Here is a 22,577-nt window from a genome sequence, read left to right on the forward strand (position 1 = left end):
TACTCATGTTTCGCTTCTTATGACTTATCCGTGATTTACAAGTTGCATTTTAAAGAAACGCCTTTCTAATTCTTTGTTTTTTAGTTTTAAACTCATTGAAAATCAGTAAGATGCTCAATTTTGATCACCGCTATCTCGCAACTTTCTACCTTGAAATATATTCGGTGTGTTCTGTGTTAAGACGTCTGAATTACTTCAATAACAATCTAAACTACTTCAATCCTACTGGAAGATGAAGCAACTGGACCTTCTACTTTGTATATAGAAGTGAATATCAACGCATGGTTATTGCACTCTGTCTTACGGTACAAAAATCGGCTCGTGGCTTTAACAATCTCGTCGGAAGAGACATAACCGGAATGCACTTTCGGGCAGCTAGTTAACCCCGCTCATTGTGCTCCGTTTATGACCGTAACGGAAAGTATGTGGCTGCCTTTGTCGTCGTCAGGAAGAACAGTAAACTCTATGGACGAAATTATAAGACCCCCCCTCCCCCCTTTCGCGATTATGGATTTAGCGCTGCGAAAATAAACTACCATTGTTCTGGGATAACTGACCTCCCGTTTGCGACCCTGTTTGCCGCGGCGATAGTACGCGATGCATTCGATAACGTTCTATGTCTGTCCCGCTTCTCGCAGTTCTCGTCGCGACGTGAAGGAACACGCGATTATTAGGGTCAAATCTTTTTTTGTCCGCGATGAAAAATTATGCCGGTATAATGAATCACGCGTACGTAACAAATTACGTTTCACTGGACGTTACGAAAGGTCATTCTTCATTAGTTATGTTCGCTCGTCATTGGTAATTCCATAAATTATGAGCGCTGCGCACTTTGCCATTAGCGACGCTTTCCATTCGGCAATGAATGTCTTGATCACTGAACCGATGATTGATTTGCATTGACTGTACAAAATTGTGCGTCTATACTTAACAATTAATTTAAATTGTGTGTTTCAAAGCGATGGACAGAATTTGGCAATTAGGCATTTAACTTTGAAAGGAAGCTTATACGTAATAATAATATTTCCAGATAAATTAATTGAATTATTTTTAACTCTTTAAGATTAATATAATTAAATATCTTTAAAACCTTTCATTTTTGAAAGACACATTTCCGTATTTATAAAAAAAAGATATAGAGATAAAAATATAATCCGAAAAAAAGATTCGGGGAATAAAATCATATAAAACTGAAACGTAAAAAATAAATTTATGCAATTAACATCTCATATATTTTCTTTGCTTATTATTAAAATTCATGAAAATTTAATAAAAAATATGTAGATTTTTATTTGAAGAGTCAACAGTATTTTTTTCGAGAAATGTATTGGCTTATCGTCACGATCTCTGGAGTTAATAGAGCCACTTTGAGAGGCAACGCCAACAAAAATCGAAGGTCTGTTTCGCGGCTATCGTTAACGTGTCAACCACATCGCACGTTTAGCAGTAACGGTGACTCGCATTCAGGAAAATGAAATACTTTGGCCGGTTTACTTCTCTCTCGGCGGCCGTTTGACCACTGCGCGAGAGAGCCATGTGTGCGTGAGAGCCATATTATGACATCACGCAGGAATGTGTGGACCGTGGGATGTGACTCACGCGATATCAAGTCGCTTCGTTCTTTTGGCGGCAACGCTTCGGTTCGAAACGATCATTCGTCGCGTCAAGAACTCGATTAATCCTGTACTCATAATTATAATACTTATAATACAGTGATAAGCGATTCGTGCCGTAGTCAACGAACGAAGTGTTGGGACACGGGAAAGGTTATCTCGTGGCCTTAATCAGTGATTAGTCAATCGGTAATTAGCTTCCTCGTTGTGTGAAATTTCCTGTCATTCGCGTACAGTTTCCTCTGAATTGTAATTCTGAAAAGTATATGTGTAGCTGTGTACATATGTGCGCGCACGTACGCATTTGTCTCGTTGCATAAAAAGTAAACTTAGGGGTAATTACTTATCCGGTTTGTGTGACTCTCTCTTTCTGAGACATGTGATTGGTGTTGTTGACAAGATGAGTATTCGTCTGAAACCCAATTGCGGTGGGAAAAGTTTCGCCGTACATGTGTGTGTGCGCGCGCGCGCGCAATGCGCAGCGTTTTGATGCGTGTTATACCGTTTCACCGAGTTCAGGCATTACCGAGGCCTGCATTAGTCATGACCTCCAAGAAGTCTCCTAGAAAAGCGGAGTAATGAATTTGTCGACTGCGCGGCACCAGCTTGTCGCCTACGTCAGATAACGCTTCATTATGAGACACATATTACTTAAAACACGCCTTGATATCAAAATTATGTACCTTTACTTCTATAAAATGTGAATCAAGCATTAAAATAGAAAATAAAATGCATATTATAATTTCGGGTAATTTCAATTTGCATATTATAATTTCGGGTAACGTATAAAGCTACACACCGACAGTGTGACAGTGGATACGAATTAATTACGTGCGTGGAAACGTGGAATTATATCTAACAGTCTTATCTCACCTGGATCAATATCTATTTTCTGTTTATTAACATGACAATGATCGAGTCTAGTCAAGATACGGCGAGACTCGACTCCTTCCATCTGCAAGTGTATGCTCGGCGCGTCAGTATTCATTGCGCCGTCTATGTCATCCTCTTGTCAGGTTCGTGTCAAGGTTTTCGTGGCCCCTAAAGCCCGAAATAACGCGTTTAACGAAATTCATACGTCTGCTGAATATCACCGGTCGGAGAATGTGAACCTAAGTAGAATACGAATAGGCATTTTCGACTTACGTATACATATATGTTATTCCGCAGGTTTTACCTAAGACATTTAGATGACGAACGATTCGTCGGCGTGAAAGCGCGAACGGATGTGGACCGTCATTTTTATTGACGTTCAGTATCAGTTACGCATACAAAGAGATTTTATAATCGCAACGTGACCTCGGCAAGAAATGGTCGCCTTTACTCAAAATGAACACAAATTCTTTTTTAAAATAACGAAGGTACAGTCGCGATTAATTGCACAATTGAGTTCGACTCGACGTGTCACGTCCGCGTAGTAAATGTACTTCGGCAAGGCGGTTCGTGGGCCGACGGTCGATAGAAATCCCCCGACCGAGGACCGAGAGGTACCCTTTTCGACGCTTCAAACCGTGACAGTCGTGCAGCCAGTTTTACGTAAGCTGCTCAAAGAGATCTATTTTTATTTGCGAATTTATGGCAGAACTCTATCGTACCTCCCTACGAACGTATAAAAATGCCGATTGGAGGAAATAAGTGACCGCGTTTCGGTATCACAAATTACGAATTTATCGGTTCACTATAATAGAAGCGATATAATATTAAAATTAGTGATTTTTAATTAATAAGTACTCCGCACGGTTCTGAAACACCTCGATAAACATCGGAATAACCAGACGTATGAAAAAAATGCCTCTCGAGAGTTCGTACTTCTCCTGGTGTATCAGCGCACGAAAATGAATACCCCAAGCAATTTCGTTTGTTGCGCGTTAGTATCAATAATAAAGGCGAAAGGTGGATGATCGAGTGCGGTGGTAGCGAGATGAAAGGCAAGAGATCCTCGTTCCCACCACCAGCAAGTGCAGCAAGCCGTAATTTCGGCTCGGGGTCCCGGAGAATGATAGTCCCATCTCTGAGGTCATCTTTCCACGCTACGAACACGCCGGGCCCCTGCACCAACACGACCGTCGCACGATGGTCCCACTCTCGGCCCTCGCTCTCTTTCTCTCTCTCTCTCTCCTTTCCGGGTTCCTCCTGCGGTGTCTCTCTCTCGCGTATTATTGTCGATCGGGAGTGCGGGTGGCGAGAGAGGACCGAGGTCCGTTCTCGCCCCTTTCCCCCCCGCCGTCTTTTACTCCGCCACCACCACCGCCGCTTTGCCGTCACGACCACCTCCTCCTCGTGGACCTAACACGTTCGAATTAGTCGTCTCGTTAACCAGACTCGTGGCGCAACGAAGATCCCGGCGCGTACGTATCGCCTGACTGATTTGCTACAAGCGACACGAAGTCACGAGCGTCCGAAAATCGTGCAGTTCCGAGCGCGCGTTTGGTCTTCAACGTTTTTTTCCGATAGCGCGGGACAACCGAGAAAGTTCACTGTTTCTCTCGATGTCATCGATGTGTAATGAATTGCCAACTATGCTGGTGCAACGACCATGGAACGGCCTTGAGTAGGTCAGTCGTGTCCAGTCGTGTCGATCGTAGTCGACTTCTGGTGAATTAAATCATATACCTGCGCCGGCACTTTCAATCCCGGGCGTCAGTCCGAAGCAGAATTCCCACGTTTATCGCAAATGCCGCGGTTAAAGAGAACAGCGAACTGAAACGAGATCTCTGACATGCGTTCCGAGGTGGAAGATATCGTCGACGACTCTCCGAGCAATTAACTTCGGGCTCGTTCGTTACCGTGAATTTTGAACTGATGAAGAGTTTTCGGTTGGAATCCTGAGGAAGCCCGGCTGGAATTCGTCGCGCCGATGAAGTGATACGCTCTGGCTCACGAGCACGAGTTCGCGCGAGGTAGTGGTGGGGAACTATCGTGATTGCTCACGATCGACGATCGAGCGGCGCGATCGGTTTCTTCAGTGTCGCGCCGATCGATCGGACAGGTGGATCGAGGTGGATCGTGGATCGTGCGCGCGGGGCGTGCCGCCATCGGTCAGAAAAACTGTTGCCGGCCGGTAGTCCGTTCGTCCGTTGATCGGAGCGAGAGCGCGTTTCCGAGGGGCGTACGTGTCCCTCGCGTGAGAAAGGGACGTGCATTCGAGGTCCATTCGGTGCGAAAGAGAACGGAGGATACAGACGACATTGAGAGACGAGGTACGGAGAACGCACATCGAAGAGCATCGATAGTAGGGGGGGATAGTGGACTTTTGCGTCCGTGGGTACGTGGCCCCCTCCTCCGTGTGTTTGTGCGAAGTATGCGTGTGTCTCTGTGTGTTTGTTGTCATGCCACGTGCACTCCGCAGAAACATTATGTGTTCAAAGTTCCTGGCGTGCCTCGCAAAAAGCACGATACTTGTTGCTCGTTACGCTGCTTGATGTTATAATAGTTTGTCCTCGGCGATTGTGTGCGTCAGGAAAAGGCCGGCTCGAAAAGAGGAATTTAAACGAGGAGTTTACACGAGTAACAAAGCTGTTTTATCTTATCGGTGTTTTTTTTTTAATTTAATAATCTTTCAAATCATGTGTGTACGATTCGATTTCACTACGATAAATTCTATTAAGAAATCTAAGCACGCTCATTTGTGCTCCGCATATGGAAAGCGCAGGTAGATAAAAAAAAAAGAGAAAGCTAGACAAAAAGAAATCCGTTTATGTCCGTTAATGAAACAGGTTCTCTTAATTCGTTCTTATTTATGATGCAGAAAAATATTTATAGTAAAAACACACATCAAGACTTGATTTAAATTTACTGGCGAAATTAAGTAAATTTAGCTCTTTGCACAAACAATTTGCGTATCGCTCTTAACTTTTAACACAGTTTATGTATATCTATAAAATATAAGCTAAAAGAGAAGTTGTATTTCCATTAATGATTTAACTTTAACAATCAACACTGTACAACAAGGGACTTTCTCGCCGAGTGTTATTCGCCCCGTTTATTTCAGACTCGCGATTCTGTTATTCTTGGGCGGCATTCTATCTTTAGTTCTGGCACACGTCTTGCCATAAGTGTTACGTTATAATCCCAACTTACGAGTACTAGATAAACGTGATATTAAGAACAAACCCATTATGTCACACACCGCAGAAATATAAGGCGTCCTATTTTTCACTAACTGTGACTCATTACGTAGTCACTGGTAAAAATTTCAGCTCGCGATATTTCGGTGAAACAATATCGTTCTGCGTGTTTTCACATTGGTGGAAAAATATTTTGCCAGTCGCATATGTAGCAAGAGTTATTGTTTCAAAAATCTGCTTTCATTGCTTAATGAGTATGATGTAAAATAATATGCTGCTGCGCGTGCTGCGTATAAAGGATGCATGTAAAATTAAAAGTTGAATACGCCGCGACAATGAATAAAAGTGAGTCTCGTGTCCGCTACCTGAAATCACAGCACATTGAAATAACGAACTCCGATAAATCACTGACTTAAATATCTGAGAGTGTATAAATACGCTTCGAGTCAGTGTTTTATATTAAAAATAGACAACGCGTTCTGGCATTCGCTCATTTTTATTTTCAACGCCAATGTGTAACAGAAATTTGCATCGAATATCTAAATACATTTAAGCAGTAAATTGCTTGTTTGGATCGTCTATTCTCGCAAAATTTCCATCATGAATAATTGAGTATAGGCGATATGAAGGCGGAAACCGTCGAAGGTTTTCAGTTGAATTCACATCAATCGCGGGCATCATTCTCATTCGGTTCTCGTTCGCTTTAGCATTAGCGCTTCCTATGACGAGTCGACGACGGCCTTTCACGAAACGATTTTGCGCGCTACGTTCGTCTCATTGTCAATAGCGATCGAATACGACAACACGTTGACTGAAAAGTTCGAGTAACTAATTAGCGATTACCGTGTAATCGGCGGTTAACACATAGAAAACCGCGATATACAGCAATCGCTTGCGTTGCGGCACGCCTCTTGTTTGATGTAGATAACGATTATCTCCGAAAGATAATCCATGCAACGGGTCAGACAAAGAATCTCACGATTCACGATTACTGACGTGTATACGGTTACTTCATAAATAATAACCATAGGACGAGAAAATATATTTCGCGCGAGAGAGATAACGTTTAATTTTTAATATTTTTGAAGAGGGGCTTCTTTTTTTAAGAAAATTAATAATTAAATATTTTTCCATTTACTTATACATATAAAGTATTAGTTGAATATATTAGATAAATGCACTTTTGATTAAGCGTAAGAGAATGTCGCAAAATAGGTACACGGAATTCCGAAATAATAATTTCCGCTACAAGTTCATATACACGAAACTTACATTGCGCTCGGACGATACGCAAGGTCAGTAATTATCTGCTGCAACCGTGCTATCGCTGGCGTAAATCGTTGGTTTCATTGCAAGCCGCGATTTCACCGGAGTTGTAATTTATCCAAGAATTCACATCGCACCTACGGCTAATTGAGTTTAATTGATTGTACGTGGATTTAATTCATCTAAATGGTAATAATACTCTGTGGTATATGGCAATAACACGTATATTAATGCGTTAATCGTTTCTCGGCGTCTATGTGGTCTCATAATCGAGGGAATAATAGTAATATTAGGAAGTCTTTGTTACTTAATAAGATAAATGAGCTGGTGGGAGATAATAATGCTGCCGAGAATTGGATGAGGGCCGAAGTAATTTATGGATGATCGCGCGCGGCGCCTATGATCCGCAGAATTTCGTTCGTGATCAAGCAACGTTGAGAAACTTGCGTATTCAAAGTTTACTTTAATATGAATTAGTTTCCATCTACAAAGAAATATCAAAAACACATCTGCGTTATTTACAGAAAAATACAGACTAAAATATATAATATATTAAGTTCAGATAATTTAGTAAATAAAAGGAATGATTTTTATTAACTAAAGCAGCTGAATAATACCGCGGGAAATTAAAATCGATTCTTGATAAATTGCTGTAACATTGAAACTAATTTGTGCCGTTTCACGGTTCTTTGCGGATGCTGTCCATGACCTGTTGGCATCTATCTACCGAGAGAACTTCGATTTTTATAATCCTCTATCCGGCGATTCGCAATATAAGATTGAACGGGTTTATTGCGGATTTTAATAACTTTCCTGATCGATCTAATAGCGCGCGGGCAGGAGTACGGATTTAAAAAGTATAATGGCATAATGTTTACGAGTTTCTTTAACAGTCATACATTTTTAATATCTCCTGAAATCCCTCTCTTTCCTTCTGAAGACCCAGCACACGCGCACTTATTTACGCAAGAATTACTTTAATGTTTATAGTCGATGAGAATTGTCCGCAGATTTTTCCTTCGCTTTAATGGACCGCACGAAAATTTCCGTGGCGAAAAAAGAGCATTACGACAAGCGGAAGGGCGAGTTTCTGTTACAAGGGCGAGATTAATGATCGGAATTAAGACACAATTAAGAATTTATACATATTAAAATGTTATTAAGTTACAAATGAGAGAACTGATTATCTTGATTATTCTGCTAGTTGTCTATACGATATTGTTAAACTTCTAATTGCTCATCATAAAATTGTATAATGACATTTAAATTTACATTTACTTTTATGTAATTTGTTAAATAGTAGCCCAAGGATAAATTTAGAAAATTTTCAAAAATACGAAAACTGCGAGCTTAAATACTTTTAGATTTTTACATAAGACGTGGAAATTTGCAAAAGAATTTGATGCCTAGATTCGAAGAATGTTCGGTCGTTGTATCTTTTCTGCAAAGCCAAATGAACAAATCAGTTCTTTAGATAGTGGTTAACAGGGAGGAGCAACGGAGGAGATGGAAAAGGCGAGAATTTATGTAGTATAATTTGTGTATATGACTTGAATAACTACCTACATAATATAACGTGGCTGAGACGGGAGAGCGACAGCGGTAAGCGGACGACGCCCTCCGCGATGGAGTTTTAATTAAAATTACGTACGTTTGCCTCTCGGAACGTGCACACGTTACTCTCTCGCCTTCTCCTCGCTTCTATTTTATATTTTTATGAGCTTTTCATTAAGGGCGCGCGTGTATGCGTGCGCGTGTGCCTGAGCATGCCACTTGTGTCGTACGCAGCGTATTCTCGGGAGGAGCGGAGGATGTCTTTGAAAGAGCAACCGTGGCTTAAATTGGGTCCTTTTTCTTCCCTCCTCCCGTCCGGTTGGCGAATCCTCATTTACGGAATTCGTATGAAGGAATTTCTATCGCGCGCTTTTGTAGGTCGTCGATTGTCGACGACAAATAACGAATCGTCCTTGTAGAAACGCCACAACGAGCGAGCTTGTTGTAACAAGCACCTCTTTTGCGCGGGATGCGTGGGGTGCTGTGATAAATGAGCGAAGGACCGTAGAAAGGAATGAGAAGAGGGAAATTGGGAAATTATTTGCACCTGTGTGATGTGAAGGAATGCAAGTTCCTGAGTGCTTGAGGGGAAATTATGAGGCGAGATCGCACGTTGAATATATCGTTTCACTGCGCGGAGAGAAAGTATGTGTGGTATCCGTATAAGGACGCAAATAATTTTTCTCCCATTCAGAGAAGTTCCTCTCTGTAACGCGATTTATCAGAAACTACATTTGAATGAGCATATGAAGTCTAAATTTTTAATGTCTTTTTACGCTTAGAGCCTTTTTAATTGAAATAATTCGTTTAATTTTTTGTTTACATAAATGACAACGTATATATGGTCGTTTCACAAATGCGAAATCGCTAAAGCTTCTCGTCGACATAATTGTTTAACGATCGTGATGGCACAAGACAGTCTTGATTAGCCTCCGGCTAATTCTCTCGTCGAGACAATGATACATCTATACAATGAATATTCAACGTGTCTGTAAATTCACTGGTTTGTGCTGCATATGCATTATCAAGACTCGGTAGACAATAATAATTGACATGTCCGCGAGGACTTGGAAGCTGTTGAAATCGCACAATGCAAAACGACCAATTGGCGTAATGTATGAAGTTTGCTAAATCGATTCAAGATTTTCGTAGAAATCGTAGCTAGAGAATAGGACATTTGCATTTGTACAAAGATAATCTCCTACTGCCGCTATTTTTCAAGTATTTTAATGCCGTGTTCCTTGTGACAAATAAAAGATTGGCCACAACATTCAAATGTTTCATACAATTATGGAAATTAAGCAACTTTAATTTTATTCATTTTTTTTTCGAACACAAGTGTGCGACTTAAAATTCGTATTTAAAAACACTGTATGAAGTTCGTACGTATGAACGGACGATATATCGGAGCATGGGAAAGAAGAGGGATTGCGAGGTAGTAATCGGCGTGCTGATAGGTTTGTTAAAGGGCTCCGTCACGGCTGAACGGCCGCGTACTTTGCGCCGCTTGCGGAACGTCTACGGTCAGACCGCATGCGGGATGGGAACCGGCGGCGACGGCGGGGGTGGAGATCGTCTCGAGGACGGCGAGGTCGCCTTTCGGCTTACCGGTGACCGGGATCGCGACAGGGACGAGAAGTCTCTCAGCATAATGAGCCCGTTCGACGAGCAGGAGGAATGGGCTAAGATCTCGGAGATCATGGCGTCATTCGGAACTGGTCTTGTACGAGAGTCGGTGTTTGTCAGCGAGCTCGAGAAAGAATTCCAAACGAGGCTAGGTAATCTTATCGCCATGCACGCTCTGCTTTTGATTTCGCCAGCAAAGGCATTGATCTTGAACGATTTCTCGAACTCAAGTTCATGTAACGTGTATAGTGTATACTCGCATATTTTTTCGAGGAATTATTATTTTAGAAAAATTATTTTACTTTATTTTTTACGTAACTAAAATATACTTCTTTTAACAGCGCGCATATTTTAACGTATTTTAATATATCTTTAAAGCGATTGATCTGACAGATTAGCGTCACGATGAAGTTATAGAAAAATATTTCTTCATTTCCTGTATCTTAGGTTTAAGTTCAGACAGCAGCAGTCCCATCGTTTCCACAACTGTGGGCCAGTGGCTGTCCAGCTTGGGTTTCGCGGATTACGAGTCTCTCTTTATTAACTACGGCTACGACGATCTCGAGTTCATAGTGAGTATAGACAATGCGTCACGCATTGTGCGATTGCGATCGAGAGACATGCGGGAAATCGTTTAATTGCGCGCGATTGCAGAACGGGGTGTTGGACGAGTCGGATTTGTGCGACATGGGGATCAGCAGTGATCAGGAACGGGCTCTGATCATGGACGCGGCCGGTTTGCTGAACAAACGAGTGGAAAAGCGTAGCGGCGGCGGTCACGGCCAATCGGTGGAGGAGTGGCTAAAGAGCATTCGCATGGAAAATTATGCGGAGACGTTCAGGAAGCACCTGTACACCGATATGGATCGGGTTAAACGGATCTGGGAGGTCGAGCTGGCGGCAGTCCTCGAGATCCAGAAGCCGGCGCATCGCAAACGCATCCTTGCATCCGTGAGTGGTCCGAATAGTGCACGCGCGCAAACACGAAACGGCACGGGCGCGAACTTGGAAGACTTGAATAAGGACCTCAACACCCTGGTAAGTGACAGATTTATTTGCTTCTGATATTATCGTGATGCAAAATTAATTCCTTTTTCTGTCAATAAAACGCTCTTAAAAATATTCCGTGCTCCTTTAAAACAATCTGCGCACCTTTGATACAAATAATCGATAGAGATCAGCACAAATCAAAATTACAAAAAGTTAAGTACGCTTATTTATTACAAAATATCGAGAAATAGCATAAAGCGTATATACAACGCAGAAAATAAATTTTTCTATCGATAAATTAAGTAGCAAAATGTTTAGTCGTCTTGCGAATCGATACATTGACAGGATCGGTGAACGAAGATAATACGTTCAACGGGTGTGTCTGACAAGAGCGTACACTTCGCCGGCGAGGGTAGGACGCAGCGGAGTCGAGAGCGGGCGGTGATGTGGCAAGCTCGATCGCGTCATAATGTAAATATCGTGGCTAATTGGAGGCTCGGTATTGTGATGCATGCGTATACATGTGTATTTTCTCCGAGACGATCGTTCGAGCGCCTCTCAATGCTTTTTGTTCGGGTGCCTTCACCGTGTCAGGCGTCGATAAGCACATCTCGCTGTTCACCCGCATCTCCCCCACTAGTATTCTCTTAATTAGTTCATTAAATCTCGTAAACGTGTCCGGCAACTGGATTCGTTCGCGTCATCCTCGCATATCCTCGATAATCCCGACAAATTGGTCTCTCCTCTGCCTTTTCTGCCGGTCTCTTCCTCTCCCGTGATTTTTCACAGCTATCGAACCCGACGAACCATAGTTTGACTCCGACACTCTCGTTGGTAACGCCCGCGGATTTTCGTGCAGTCCATACGCTCTCCAACATTCGAATTTCACATGTTCTCTCCCACTCTTTCTCTTTCTCTATCACTCTATCACTCTCGCGTTTTCATTTCACCTCCCTTTCGCTCGAGTCTTCTGCAATTTGTCGCAATAGCAATACCCGGAATTATATGCAGGGGCCAGATGGAGCGAACGATTCGGGTTGTAATCCGAATTCGAGTGTCGCACCCGCCCGACTCGAATCCAATTTGTTTGCAATAGCTGAAATATCGCGACTATCGATGCCACATGATGCGGCGTATTTTGGCACAGCCGGTAAAAGGTTTCTTTCTGGTGTAATGGTTTACAACACAATGCGTTTACGAAGGTAATTACACGTTGCACAAAGGAAACTCGGGACGAATTTCGGGACTTGGTAATATGGCCGCGTGTAAAAGTTGGATGGCACAATATTTTTTCCTTTTTTTTTTTACATTGCACATAGCCTAGCGTTTCGTTAAAGCCAGTCGGTCCAGCAGATTCTTGTCATGATAAAGCTATAAAAAAATATCTGCCAGAGAAATTGCAACCTCGGGGCAGACATGGCAGTCTCTATTCGGAATTGCACGGAAATTGGTATTTATCTGTAAGAGGGAATGTAAAAAACTCTGCTTTGGTATGCAATTTTTTGCAATGATTGCACGAGAGAGACGGTAAATTCAAACAATTTGAATATTTTTCTGCAATAATAAAAAATTTGTCGAAACATACATATCTGCACTTGTTATAAATAACACAGACGAAAATTTATTATTATCTGTTTTATATATAGTTATTGCGTCGCAGTTCACATTTAAAGCACAAAAGATTACGTATTTCGCGAACAAACGATCTAAACCACGCGTCAACCCCCCGAACAAATTCAGGATCGTCGGCCGGATGATCCGTTCGGATGATGCGAGGATCGGCTCTCTCAAATCCGGTTGCGCGATGTTATTTCCGTAGAAGACGAACATACAGCAGCTGAAGGAGGAGATACGGGAGAAATTGCCGGAAGCAACGGCGGAGGGTAACGGAGGCACGTCGATAACCAGTGGCACGAATTCGACGGCCACGGGCACATTAAGGCACCGCAAAAACAGGCCGGCGCCTCAACCACCCCAGCGACCCAGTTCGCATAATGGGGCGATTTCGGCGCCGGAACAGCTCGAGATCAGGGCTCCGTCCGAGCTGCTCTTCGGGGTGCCCTCCACTCTCAAGACACAATGGAGGCATCAGGCGAAGGCTCTGGTCACCGGCTGCGTCACGTACGTCGCTAACGTAAGTTTTGCCTCCCGCTTTTATACGTTGCCTTTCTATCATCGGTATATTGCTGAAAAGAAAAGAAGAAATACATTTCGCTATTTATTTTCTAAACGTAACGAGTAGCATTCACTTCCGATATGCCAGATCGACCAATCGTTAAAACTATTTGAATGGCAAATTTTCTTCCGCAACTATTGCATACGAGAAACTTTTGTATATATCGTATCTTTTGTCTTTTGCTATGATATAGTTTGACGTATGAAACTGTGGATTGTGCACGAAAAATGTTTTATTTAAAAGATATTATATTAAACTACCATCAGCATTTTTTTAAACAAGTAAGATATTGTAAGTTTCTATAATTTTATGTCTTTATAAGGTTCTCTTGAACTTGCCTATTGTCTTATTCTGTTAATTATGTATGACGAGTGAATTATGACACTCGTTAAATCGCTTCAAGGCCGACCGTGATTATAGTTAATTCGTAGGATGCGGTAATAGAGGCTTCGTGCAGAAAATTGTCCTGTCTATTAATCCATCGGAATATTCCAATCCAAGAGAGAATCCATTTATATGCAGAATTGTATTCAGAATATTTAAATAGTAATTGCAGAACACTCTTGTAAACCGCGTGATCCCTAAAAACTTCGCCCAAATCATTTGTTGTCTTTCTTGGGAAAAAAAGCTCTTTCTGTTTATAAATAATACAGTATCTGGGCTCCACCGTCGTCAAGGAATTACGCGGCACCGAGTCGACGAAAAAGTCAATACAGAAGCTGAAGAAGACCTTTCGAGAACCTAGAATCACCCCTGACATTATGCTGGCGATTTCTTATCGTGGCGTTCGTTTTCTCAACACGTTAACTAATGTAAGGTTCTTTTTTGTCGTATCAAACACTTTGTACGTGTAAAACAAAAATATAGAAGGGCATGTTTTTTTACGACTGATGCTATAGGAACCGATATGCGAGCACGAGATACGTAACATTCACTGCGCCTGCCAAGATGCTGACGATCTTACTCACTTCGCGTATATCACGAAGGACCACGCCAGTCGCACGCACTTTTGTCATGTATTTTGCGTGCCAACGATGGTAAATATCTATTTTATCAAGAACCAAGGGAAAAACCGCTTAAACTTTTTGCATATCTTGTTCGTATACATTTTCTACGATTTTATTTGACGCTCGGACGTACGAAGCTCCGTCATTCCGTTACAGGATCAAGCGACAGAAGTCATTCTGACTCTGGGTCAGGCTTTCGAGGTAGCTTATCAAATGGCATTGAAGGATAAGCTCGGCGGCCACGCTATTCGGTCCCAATCTGCCAATCAACTAGCAACGCTCGCTGGATCGTCAAAGTCAACGACGCCCGCCAAAATGTCCGTGTCTCCCGACTCCACGTCCGATCCCGCCGGTCGTGACGCGGATCATACCATGATTCTCAATTCCACGTCGTGCGCGAATCCCAAGATGAAATCGAGATCGAAGTCCATACCCAATCCAAATCTCCATACCGTTAATCCAAATCCGACTCAGGACAGTAACTCCAACTCCAGTTCCAGCTCGACGACGACCACCACCGCGAACTGCAATCCCAGCTCGAATTCCGCCTCGACCCCCAGCGCGAACTCGATCACCAGCTCTAACTTGAACAGCACCACTAATCAGGCCACTAAGCCTTTGGTCATCCACGGCCGTTCTCATTCCGTCAACGACATCAAGGTAAACGGTAATCAATTGAAGTTAGCCCCGGCGCCGGTGGACGACATCGGTATCGGAGTGAAGGACATGAAGCCCGGTTCCAGAGCTCCGATCGCGCTCTCCGAGGAGCTATAAGCTGTATATTGAGTCAAAATGCATGATACCTCGCGATACATGATTGTGTGGCGTTCGATATTGATGGAAACGCGTCGCCTTCACATCGACACGAATGACAGAGATCTTCTAGCGTCATAGACATGTTATAACGATTTTCCAATCTTTCAATTTAGAAACATATTTAGTGGCATTTACAATGAACGTGGGATGGCAATATTTCGTTCTTACTCGCAAAGTTTGCATAAAGAATTAACCGAAGCATCATGTATATACGCGTCTCTCGCGATTTTGAGATTAATATCGATTGCAAAAATGCAAACGATATTCTCTCGATTGATTGAAGGTTGATCGATTGATTAATCGGAATTATGCGATTACCATAACTAGTATAGTTCCTTGACGCGTAAGAAGGAACGAATGTCTTTTATTATGTCTTTTTATGCGACTGGATTTGGTCATTACGCCAATATGGCGTATGTATTTTCGATGGGGCGCACTCGTGTATGTACATTCACCGCCGGAAGGCAGAAGCTTTTATGGAATTTCGGTATTATGGGATGACGAATGGTATATGGCCTCGAGAACGACGAAGGTAAGTAACATCGCCGTTCCTCGCTACGTTCCGCACCTTCAGATTGACATTCGACTGATTTTACAATAATGACGCTTGACGCTGTGATCTTGATCTTGAGTGCCATGCGAGACGCGCATTGGCCGAGGTGATTCATCGAGACAAGTAAGCGATCGTTCACTGCGCGCACTTCCGGCGGACACAATGAATCGCGTTAGATCTTTCTTCCTTAGGACGCGCCGTTAAAGTAAGCAGTATTATTACGTCATTAACGATACAACGGGAGCGAGCGTGGATGCGCTCACCGCGATATTATTTTAGCGAGGCGTAAAAATCGCTACAATAATGTTGGATGTGCAATTTTCAATGTGCAGCTTTAATCTGTCGCGGATAGGCTCGGCGGTTTCGATTTTTCGCCCGATACACGTGTGTCGGGCGTTTATTTGTCTCTTGAAAGTGCTATTTTTGTGGCATAGAACACGTTGACATTCGCCATCGGATCACGGGAAAGGAAGGGACGCGAAAGAAAAGGTGCGACGGCGCTAATAAGCGCACCAATGCTCAATATCGATCCCTCGTAAACGTTAACGGCGACCAACGAATCCGTTCCGTGCTCCCCCCTCCTCCCCCGCTGCGCCCGTGCTCTCTTCGTGATTTTTCATTCCCCCCCCGTTCCCAAGTTCCGATTTCGAGTTGCCACCGTTTCTTCGACATTTTATTCTCCAAGACTGAGAGTCCTTATCTCGTTTTATATTTCGCGATTTTAGTGTAATGTATAATATAGAAAGAAAAAAAAACTAGATCGAAAGAGAGAAGAATTTTAATATATTTACCCGGCGAGAACCTCGCGGACAAGGATATGTGCGAACGCAGCATCGAATATCTATCGAATTTTATTTGATACTCGAATGCTACCCGTTGAAAAGCAGGAAATAAGAAAAAAAAAACGTGTCGCGATTGATCGCAACTCAGAGTATCCACTATACATCATCTCTATTTAAGAAAAAGCATTGTTAAATGTCTTTTTCTTTTCCGTCTATGATGTAACTAGAAATCTATGATATATATCGAAGTTGATCGGTTCACATAAGTCCGACATCATGGCATTATATTGATAACAGCGTGCGCGTGGATAACGCGTGGATATTGTTCCATTTTTACTACGAGCGGGCCTAAAGGACCTGAGGTAGCTATCTTGCAAGACTACCTGTTAGGTAGTTTAACGATATATATATATATATATATCTATCTCGTACAATCGACGACGTATAAAGGGAAGAAGCTACAGCGAAACGAAACTTTATGTAGACTTAGACACGTCCTCTCTTCGTATGTTCTCTCATCTAAACCAAAGAAGTATAAAATATAAATATGCATATACATAATATACATACACACAGACACACACTTATATACGTGCGAGAAATGTTATGCGAAAAGACAGAAAATTAAACAGAATTTATCGAGCCGTCGCGAGGGAAGAAAAAACTGACAAACTGCCAAAACGATACACCATCATCACCACCTCGATAGTACGCACACTTTGTATTTATCGCATTTACAACGTAGTTCATTATGCATTAATGATTATAAGATATCTACGGAACAGCCATGGACATCGACGGCGGAATTTTCCTTCACCGCGATAATGTAACTAAGTATTCTACGCATTTGATGTATTCATGTTTAGCAGCTATGTTTAGTGAGTAGTATCGGTAGGGAGCATGTTCTATCGATGTCGACAGGTACCATTTAAAATATATCGTGTAGAAAACGAGGAGGCGAAGCAGGTACGTAACACGTAGAAGATAATTTCGTCACTGATGTGACCGCACGATGGTGTTTTTTTTTTTCACAGCAGCGAGCAAATTCCATCGATTTGTTCGCCTGCGAATTCGTGCAACGGAAACGCGCAAGCAATTGAAAATAGTGCCAATGCGTGAGCCCATCGTGTATACACTCTCGATTCGATCTCGCTGTTTGTCTTTCAGGAAAATACATGGCAGGAAGCAGAGAACAATAACTTCCCTTTTCCATTTTTGGATATAATACTTATACACTTATATGACTGACAAACGCACATTTCTCGGTAATTATGAGAGGTAAGCCACCGGCCAATATTAATAAAAAGAAATATTAATAAAAATAAAAAATGTATTAGTATAGACTGCTGTTTAATACTTAAATATTACAAAATTAATATATAGTGTGAGTATATATATATTTGGACGGTGATTTACTCCTCGTATCGTCCTTTCTTTTATATACGCGTAATTATATCTGTCTGGAAGACAAGCTCGCTGAGACAATGGGATCAATCCGATCGATATTGATCACTTTTGGTACCACGATGGGTTTTAAAAGATGTAAAACGCAAAATAGCACACAAAGATTCACGGACCAAGCAAGAACAAGCGAAAACATTTTGCTCGTTACGGATTACCGTTGGGATATTAAAGGCAGTGCCTCGCCACTGCGGTTTATCACAAAGGTATGGAGTTTAAACCTTGGTGCCCGTTGGTACCGCGATAACAGTATAAGATTTATGCTGTTGATATTATATACGATTTTTAGAATGTGTACATATATACATTGTATATATAGAAATTACACGGACCACCGCGAATCAGTTTCTTCCATTGATATACCAAAGAGATTGTGAGTGATCCCTTTATCATTGTGATTTGTATATTTGACGATTACCGTAGCATATCGATTGTTCTTTAATATAATTCGTTATTAGGAATACAATTTCTTATGATATAAAGTTATGCTTTCATAAATGCATAATTGCATGTTGTATAATTTTAACGGAATTAACGCTAGAATTATTATTAACAGCACCGCTATTTTTGTCAAGTTTATTAATTTTGTATGGACGTGGTGTCGTGTGTAATTACATAATCGAATGTATTTATCGCATGCACGTCAATCCTATAAACGTGAGAGTTTCGTTTGCTTTACTCCAATCAAATTTGCATAGCAAATGCGTTTTGACACCGTCGTCGGTTAATTCCACAAAGGTCCTCGTAACAGTGCAATTCGCTAATATGTATTTATGTTCTCTTGAATAGAGCTTTAGATAAATAAATAGTATCGCAAGAACGGCATTCTCTAAAATTATATCATGACATCATAATTTATGAACTTATTATTTCTGTATATTTTTTGTTATTATTCATTGAAGGCTGGCAATAAAAACATGATTTTTTTTGTTACAACGTTGTTATTTTATGTGTAATAAGGCCGACCATTCAAAAATGCGGATTATACAATACAGATTTTGACAATGGCGGTTTAATTACATGCGTAAATGCGAATCGCTGTAAACTGATTCCGGTGGTAGCGTATCCGCAGTTCTTTGTATGGTAAATAGAAAAAAAATATGTGTACAGTTGTCGATATTACCTTCGTTCCGGCCGCGAGCGCGAATTCGTGCGCTTTTAAGGCCATAGTTGGATGCATTTCGCGGATCGTTACACGTGAAATGCAACTGTTCCTGATTTTCGCGCAAGCAAGGATATTAAAGCCGGGAGTTAATATTTCGGAGCACGAAACTTCTGTACTTTTTAATATACGAACTCTCTATACGAGTTGATCTCTAGTCCCGGAAAAGTTATTAATTCCGAAAAATGATATATTCCCCGGTATTAATCCGCGTACCTGCGCCAGTAAGGGCTCGTGAAGCGAGATGAATGTGTGTGGAGTAATGCGCGCACAAAGATGCAGCGAAAAAAGAGCGGCATTCCTCGAAACAGATACATGTTTTTACGTGCGAACGCTAACTTTTTCTTTTGGCCGTTCTCCGCTCGTGTAATGCGGCCGGCTGAAAATCGCAATTTGCATCCGCATAGTTGACGGCGCGTTATCGCGGCTGAGTGCGCGGTTAATTATTAACTAGCTTAGGTAATTGCAAACATATGTACTCTCGTCTCTGGCGCTCCGTATCGGGCGCGTCGAATAATTTCGATCGATATAAGGTTTGAGACCGGTTATAATTTCGGTGAGTTCGTATTTTCACGTAATCCCTGACGCCGTCAACACTTTAAAAAGCCACGTCTCATCGGTTTCGCTTCACTCCACATCCGATCCCAGCGATATATTGATCTTCTACACTTTTCAAATGTATATAAAACATAGATGGAAAGGCGGAGGATTTAGCGCTTTTAAGAATCGTATTCGTATTCTTCATTAATGTAACGTATTATACTGCTGTTCGTTAGCTGGTTAGGTATCTCGCAACTATTTTCGTCGATTCTACTTCAGATCGTGATCACGTAGATTTTCGATTTCAAATCCATCCACAAAGTCGGAGACTCGAAAATATGTGCGCGCAGATTCGCCTCGAACGCGACTATCAATTTTTGCAACAAGGCTGGTAGTAGGTGCCAAATTAAAAATATTTTTCACTGCCGAAAAAAATAATTATATTTGCTAATTAACGTTAATTACTCTTAATAATTGTTACGTTTCAGCTCTTCGTGCAATAATAATTTAGTCAGCTATAACGATCGTACTAATTTTAAATTGGTATCCACGAAAAAGAAATATATCTGTCGCTTGCGTAAGACAAAAACATGATCTACCTATCTGTATCACTTAAATCGTTGCGCATATACATTGAAATGACTTTTTATTAGCGCCATTCTCTATTATAGAGTGCTAAGCTATACTGTGTAAATTTCTGATCTTCGATAGAAATTCTCGTTGAAGAGATCAAGTGTGTTGTACGGCTTGTATCTTCTAAATACATTCAAGATTGCATTAAAGGAATGCCGAGATGATATAAAATTCAATCCTTTTCGAAAGTAGACGAATAATTGGGCCAGAAGAACGAAATGTGGAAAATGAATATTCACATATACGCATATGTAGAAGTGTATATAGCAAGAATAAATGTAAAATAAGCGAACCAGAAGCGATTTAAAAGTTGAAATGTCACGGCGCGAAATGCCGTGATCGCTGGAACGGAAAGCGGTCACGCTTTTCCGAATGTAGCGCGAATGATATTTAAAAAAAAAAAAATTGGATATAACTCTGCTTTTTCTGTCTCATACACAGCGATACTCTCATAAATATTAGTTCAAGTTAACTGAAATTTGAACGATTTCTCTCTCTGTTTGGGCACAGAATCAAAAAGAGACGAAGAACCATGTTAAATCTCACTTCTTTTAGCTCAATTATCTCAAATCATTTTTATGGGAACAATCCGTATTGTAGTGCGCATTGCGCAATTTGTCAACACGTGTGTATACGGAGTGTTCAAACTTCACGAGTAGTTGTAACACTTGCGCGAAAGGGCTGATAGATAGTCGATAGTTATACGGAGATATATCTGTTAGAGAAGTAGCGGCAGCAAAGATCACTATCCTATCCGTCACGCCGCGCGCCATTGAAGGAAATATTATACCTAAGTTTTTCCACGAGTCATCCGTTTATCGTTACGCAATGGCATTCGACAGCATTTGTGGTTATGGCGCAATCATCATTTGCTCGAGATTTTGGCAATAACGCGAGCGTGAGTTTACGCTAAATACTTTTACAAAAAAAAAAGACGATGTAATTGCAATCACCACTTAATTGCATTTATGTCGCGTATCGCTGAAGCGGTCGATTCTTAGCGTAGAGAGGCGATAGATTTTTCTCGCCTTTTAATGGGCATAATTCGCTACCGTTTGGAAACAGGACGAAAGATTCTATACTATTTGTATATACCACGGGGAACATCATTATCGTGGTTTCACGATACGCTGCAATTGGTAGAGGAAAGTGGGGATGTGTGATAAAGTGGGATCAGCTTACGCGTGTGAAATATTAAAATAATTTCCATTTTACATATATAAGCATACGATTTTTTGATATAAGTATACGATATCTATTGAATTATATATATATATAATTTGTATTTTTATCACGGAAAAACGCGCAGATAAAATTTTAAACATCTAATATCAGAGATCAAATATACATATATAACGACCACATCACATTCCTACCTTCCCCTTCGTAGGTGTCAAAGCGCTAAACAATGATCGATCTCGGAATATTTCCGACTATATGATGTGGCAGGGAATAGTGGCTTGATCGTTGTGTATTCTGAAGATTCGCGGTTGAACAATAAAGAGGAGTATTGTATTCGCTAATCGTAGGACCGTGCGATATGCGAAAACCGACACGACGTCGTCGGTTCTCCTCGACGTCGGACCCGGCGAAGTCGCAGACTCTCAGACACCGGCGGACAAGGGTGAATAGGGTATTCGTCGGGAAAACTTCGCGCTATGAATATTTATGTACGCTTTACGATCTCGCGCGCGCGCGCGCGCGCGCACACTCGAGAAGTCCGGCGACGAGTCGAGGACAGGATTTGTGCGGTCGAGTGTAAGTACGTACTCAAAATATATAGAGAAAGAGAGAGCGAGAATGAGAGCGAGAGAACGAGAAAGAGAGATAGAGAGGGAGAGAGAAAAAGACACACGAACGGTCGGTGTCTTTTGAAATCAAAAAGGAACAAATCCGTATGGAACTGTTGCCGAGAATGCCATATAATAAATGCGCTATTTTATACCGAGCAGCCTGATTAGACGCAAACTGCCCCTCCCCCCTACGTTCTTGTATACATTATATTTATTATTGTTCATGTTTACTAGAATGATATATATATATGAGAAAGAGATTATTCCCTGGATATCTATAACGCCTTGAAGAAAATAAAACAGATACTTTGCGGAACATCGTTGCGTGTTTTCATTTGAGCCTTAGACCAGCTTCTCTCCTGATCTTCTCCTAACTGACCTACTTCAAATCTGATTGAGTTGATTCATTTAAACGTTGATCTATTCGATTACCCCATTGTCTCTCGCTAAATTTACTTGTTGTGTATTAAGGAAAATTCATTTACGATTCTTGCTGATGAACAGCTAGGACGACGTTTATTCTTTAGAGAATATAGTC

At 41.5% G+C, this 22,577-nt stretch overlaps 1 protein-coding gene and 1 long non-coding RNA gene across 3 annotated transcripts in view; one reads left to right on the top strand and one right to left on the bottom strand.

Annotated features, from left to right (window-relative positions):
• The window catches only part of LOC139773851 (ankyrin repeat and SAM domain-containing protein 1A), a 47,331-nt gene extending 24,976 nt beyond the window's left edge, over window positions 1–22,355 (top strand). For both annotated transcript variants that reach the window (XM_071708626.1, XM_071708627.1), the window contains 7 exons: window positions 9,958–10,278; window positions 10,574–10,698; window positions 10,781–11,164; window positions 12,936–13,250; window positions 13,946–14,104; window positions 14,192–14,329; window positions 14,456–22,355. In XM_071708626.1, coding sequence (XP_071564727.1) covers window positions 9,958–10,278; window positions 10,574–10,698; window positions 10,781–11,164; window positions 12,936–13,250; window positions 13,946–14,104; window positions 14,192–14,329; window positions 14,456–15,073 — 2,060 coding nt within the window. In that variant the 3' untranslated portion in view covers window positions 15,074–22,355. The remainder of the gene's footprint in view (window positions 1–9,957; window positions 10,279–10,573; window positions 10,699–10,780; window positions 11,165–12,935; window positions 13,251–13,945; window positions 14,105–14,191; window positions 14,330–14,455) is intronic.
• On the bottom strand, window positions 1,206–4,558 carry LOC139773854 (uncharacterized). Its single transcript, XR_011718440.1, has 3 exons — window positions 2,487–4,558; window positions 1,957–2,175; window positions 1,206–1,868 (listed from the first exon to the last, which is right to left on the bottom strand). It is a non-coding gene; the product is annotated as an uncharacterized lncRNA (long non-coding RNA).
• Window positions 22,356–22,577: the final 222 nt, after the last annotated feature.

The sequence above is a fragment of the Temnothorax nylanderi genome, unplaced genomic scaffold, assembly GCF_030848795.1.
Source record: "Temnothorax nylanderi isolate EJ_2023f unplaced genomic scaffold, tnyl_v1.0 TNYL_tig0070_pilon, whole genome shotgun sequence".
NCBI classification, from domain to species: Eukaryota; Metazoa; Arthropoda; class Insecta; order Hymenoptera; family Formicidae; genus Temnothorax; species Temnothorax nylanderi.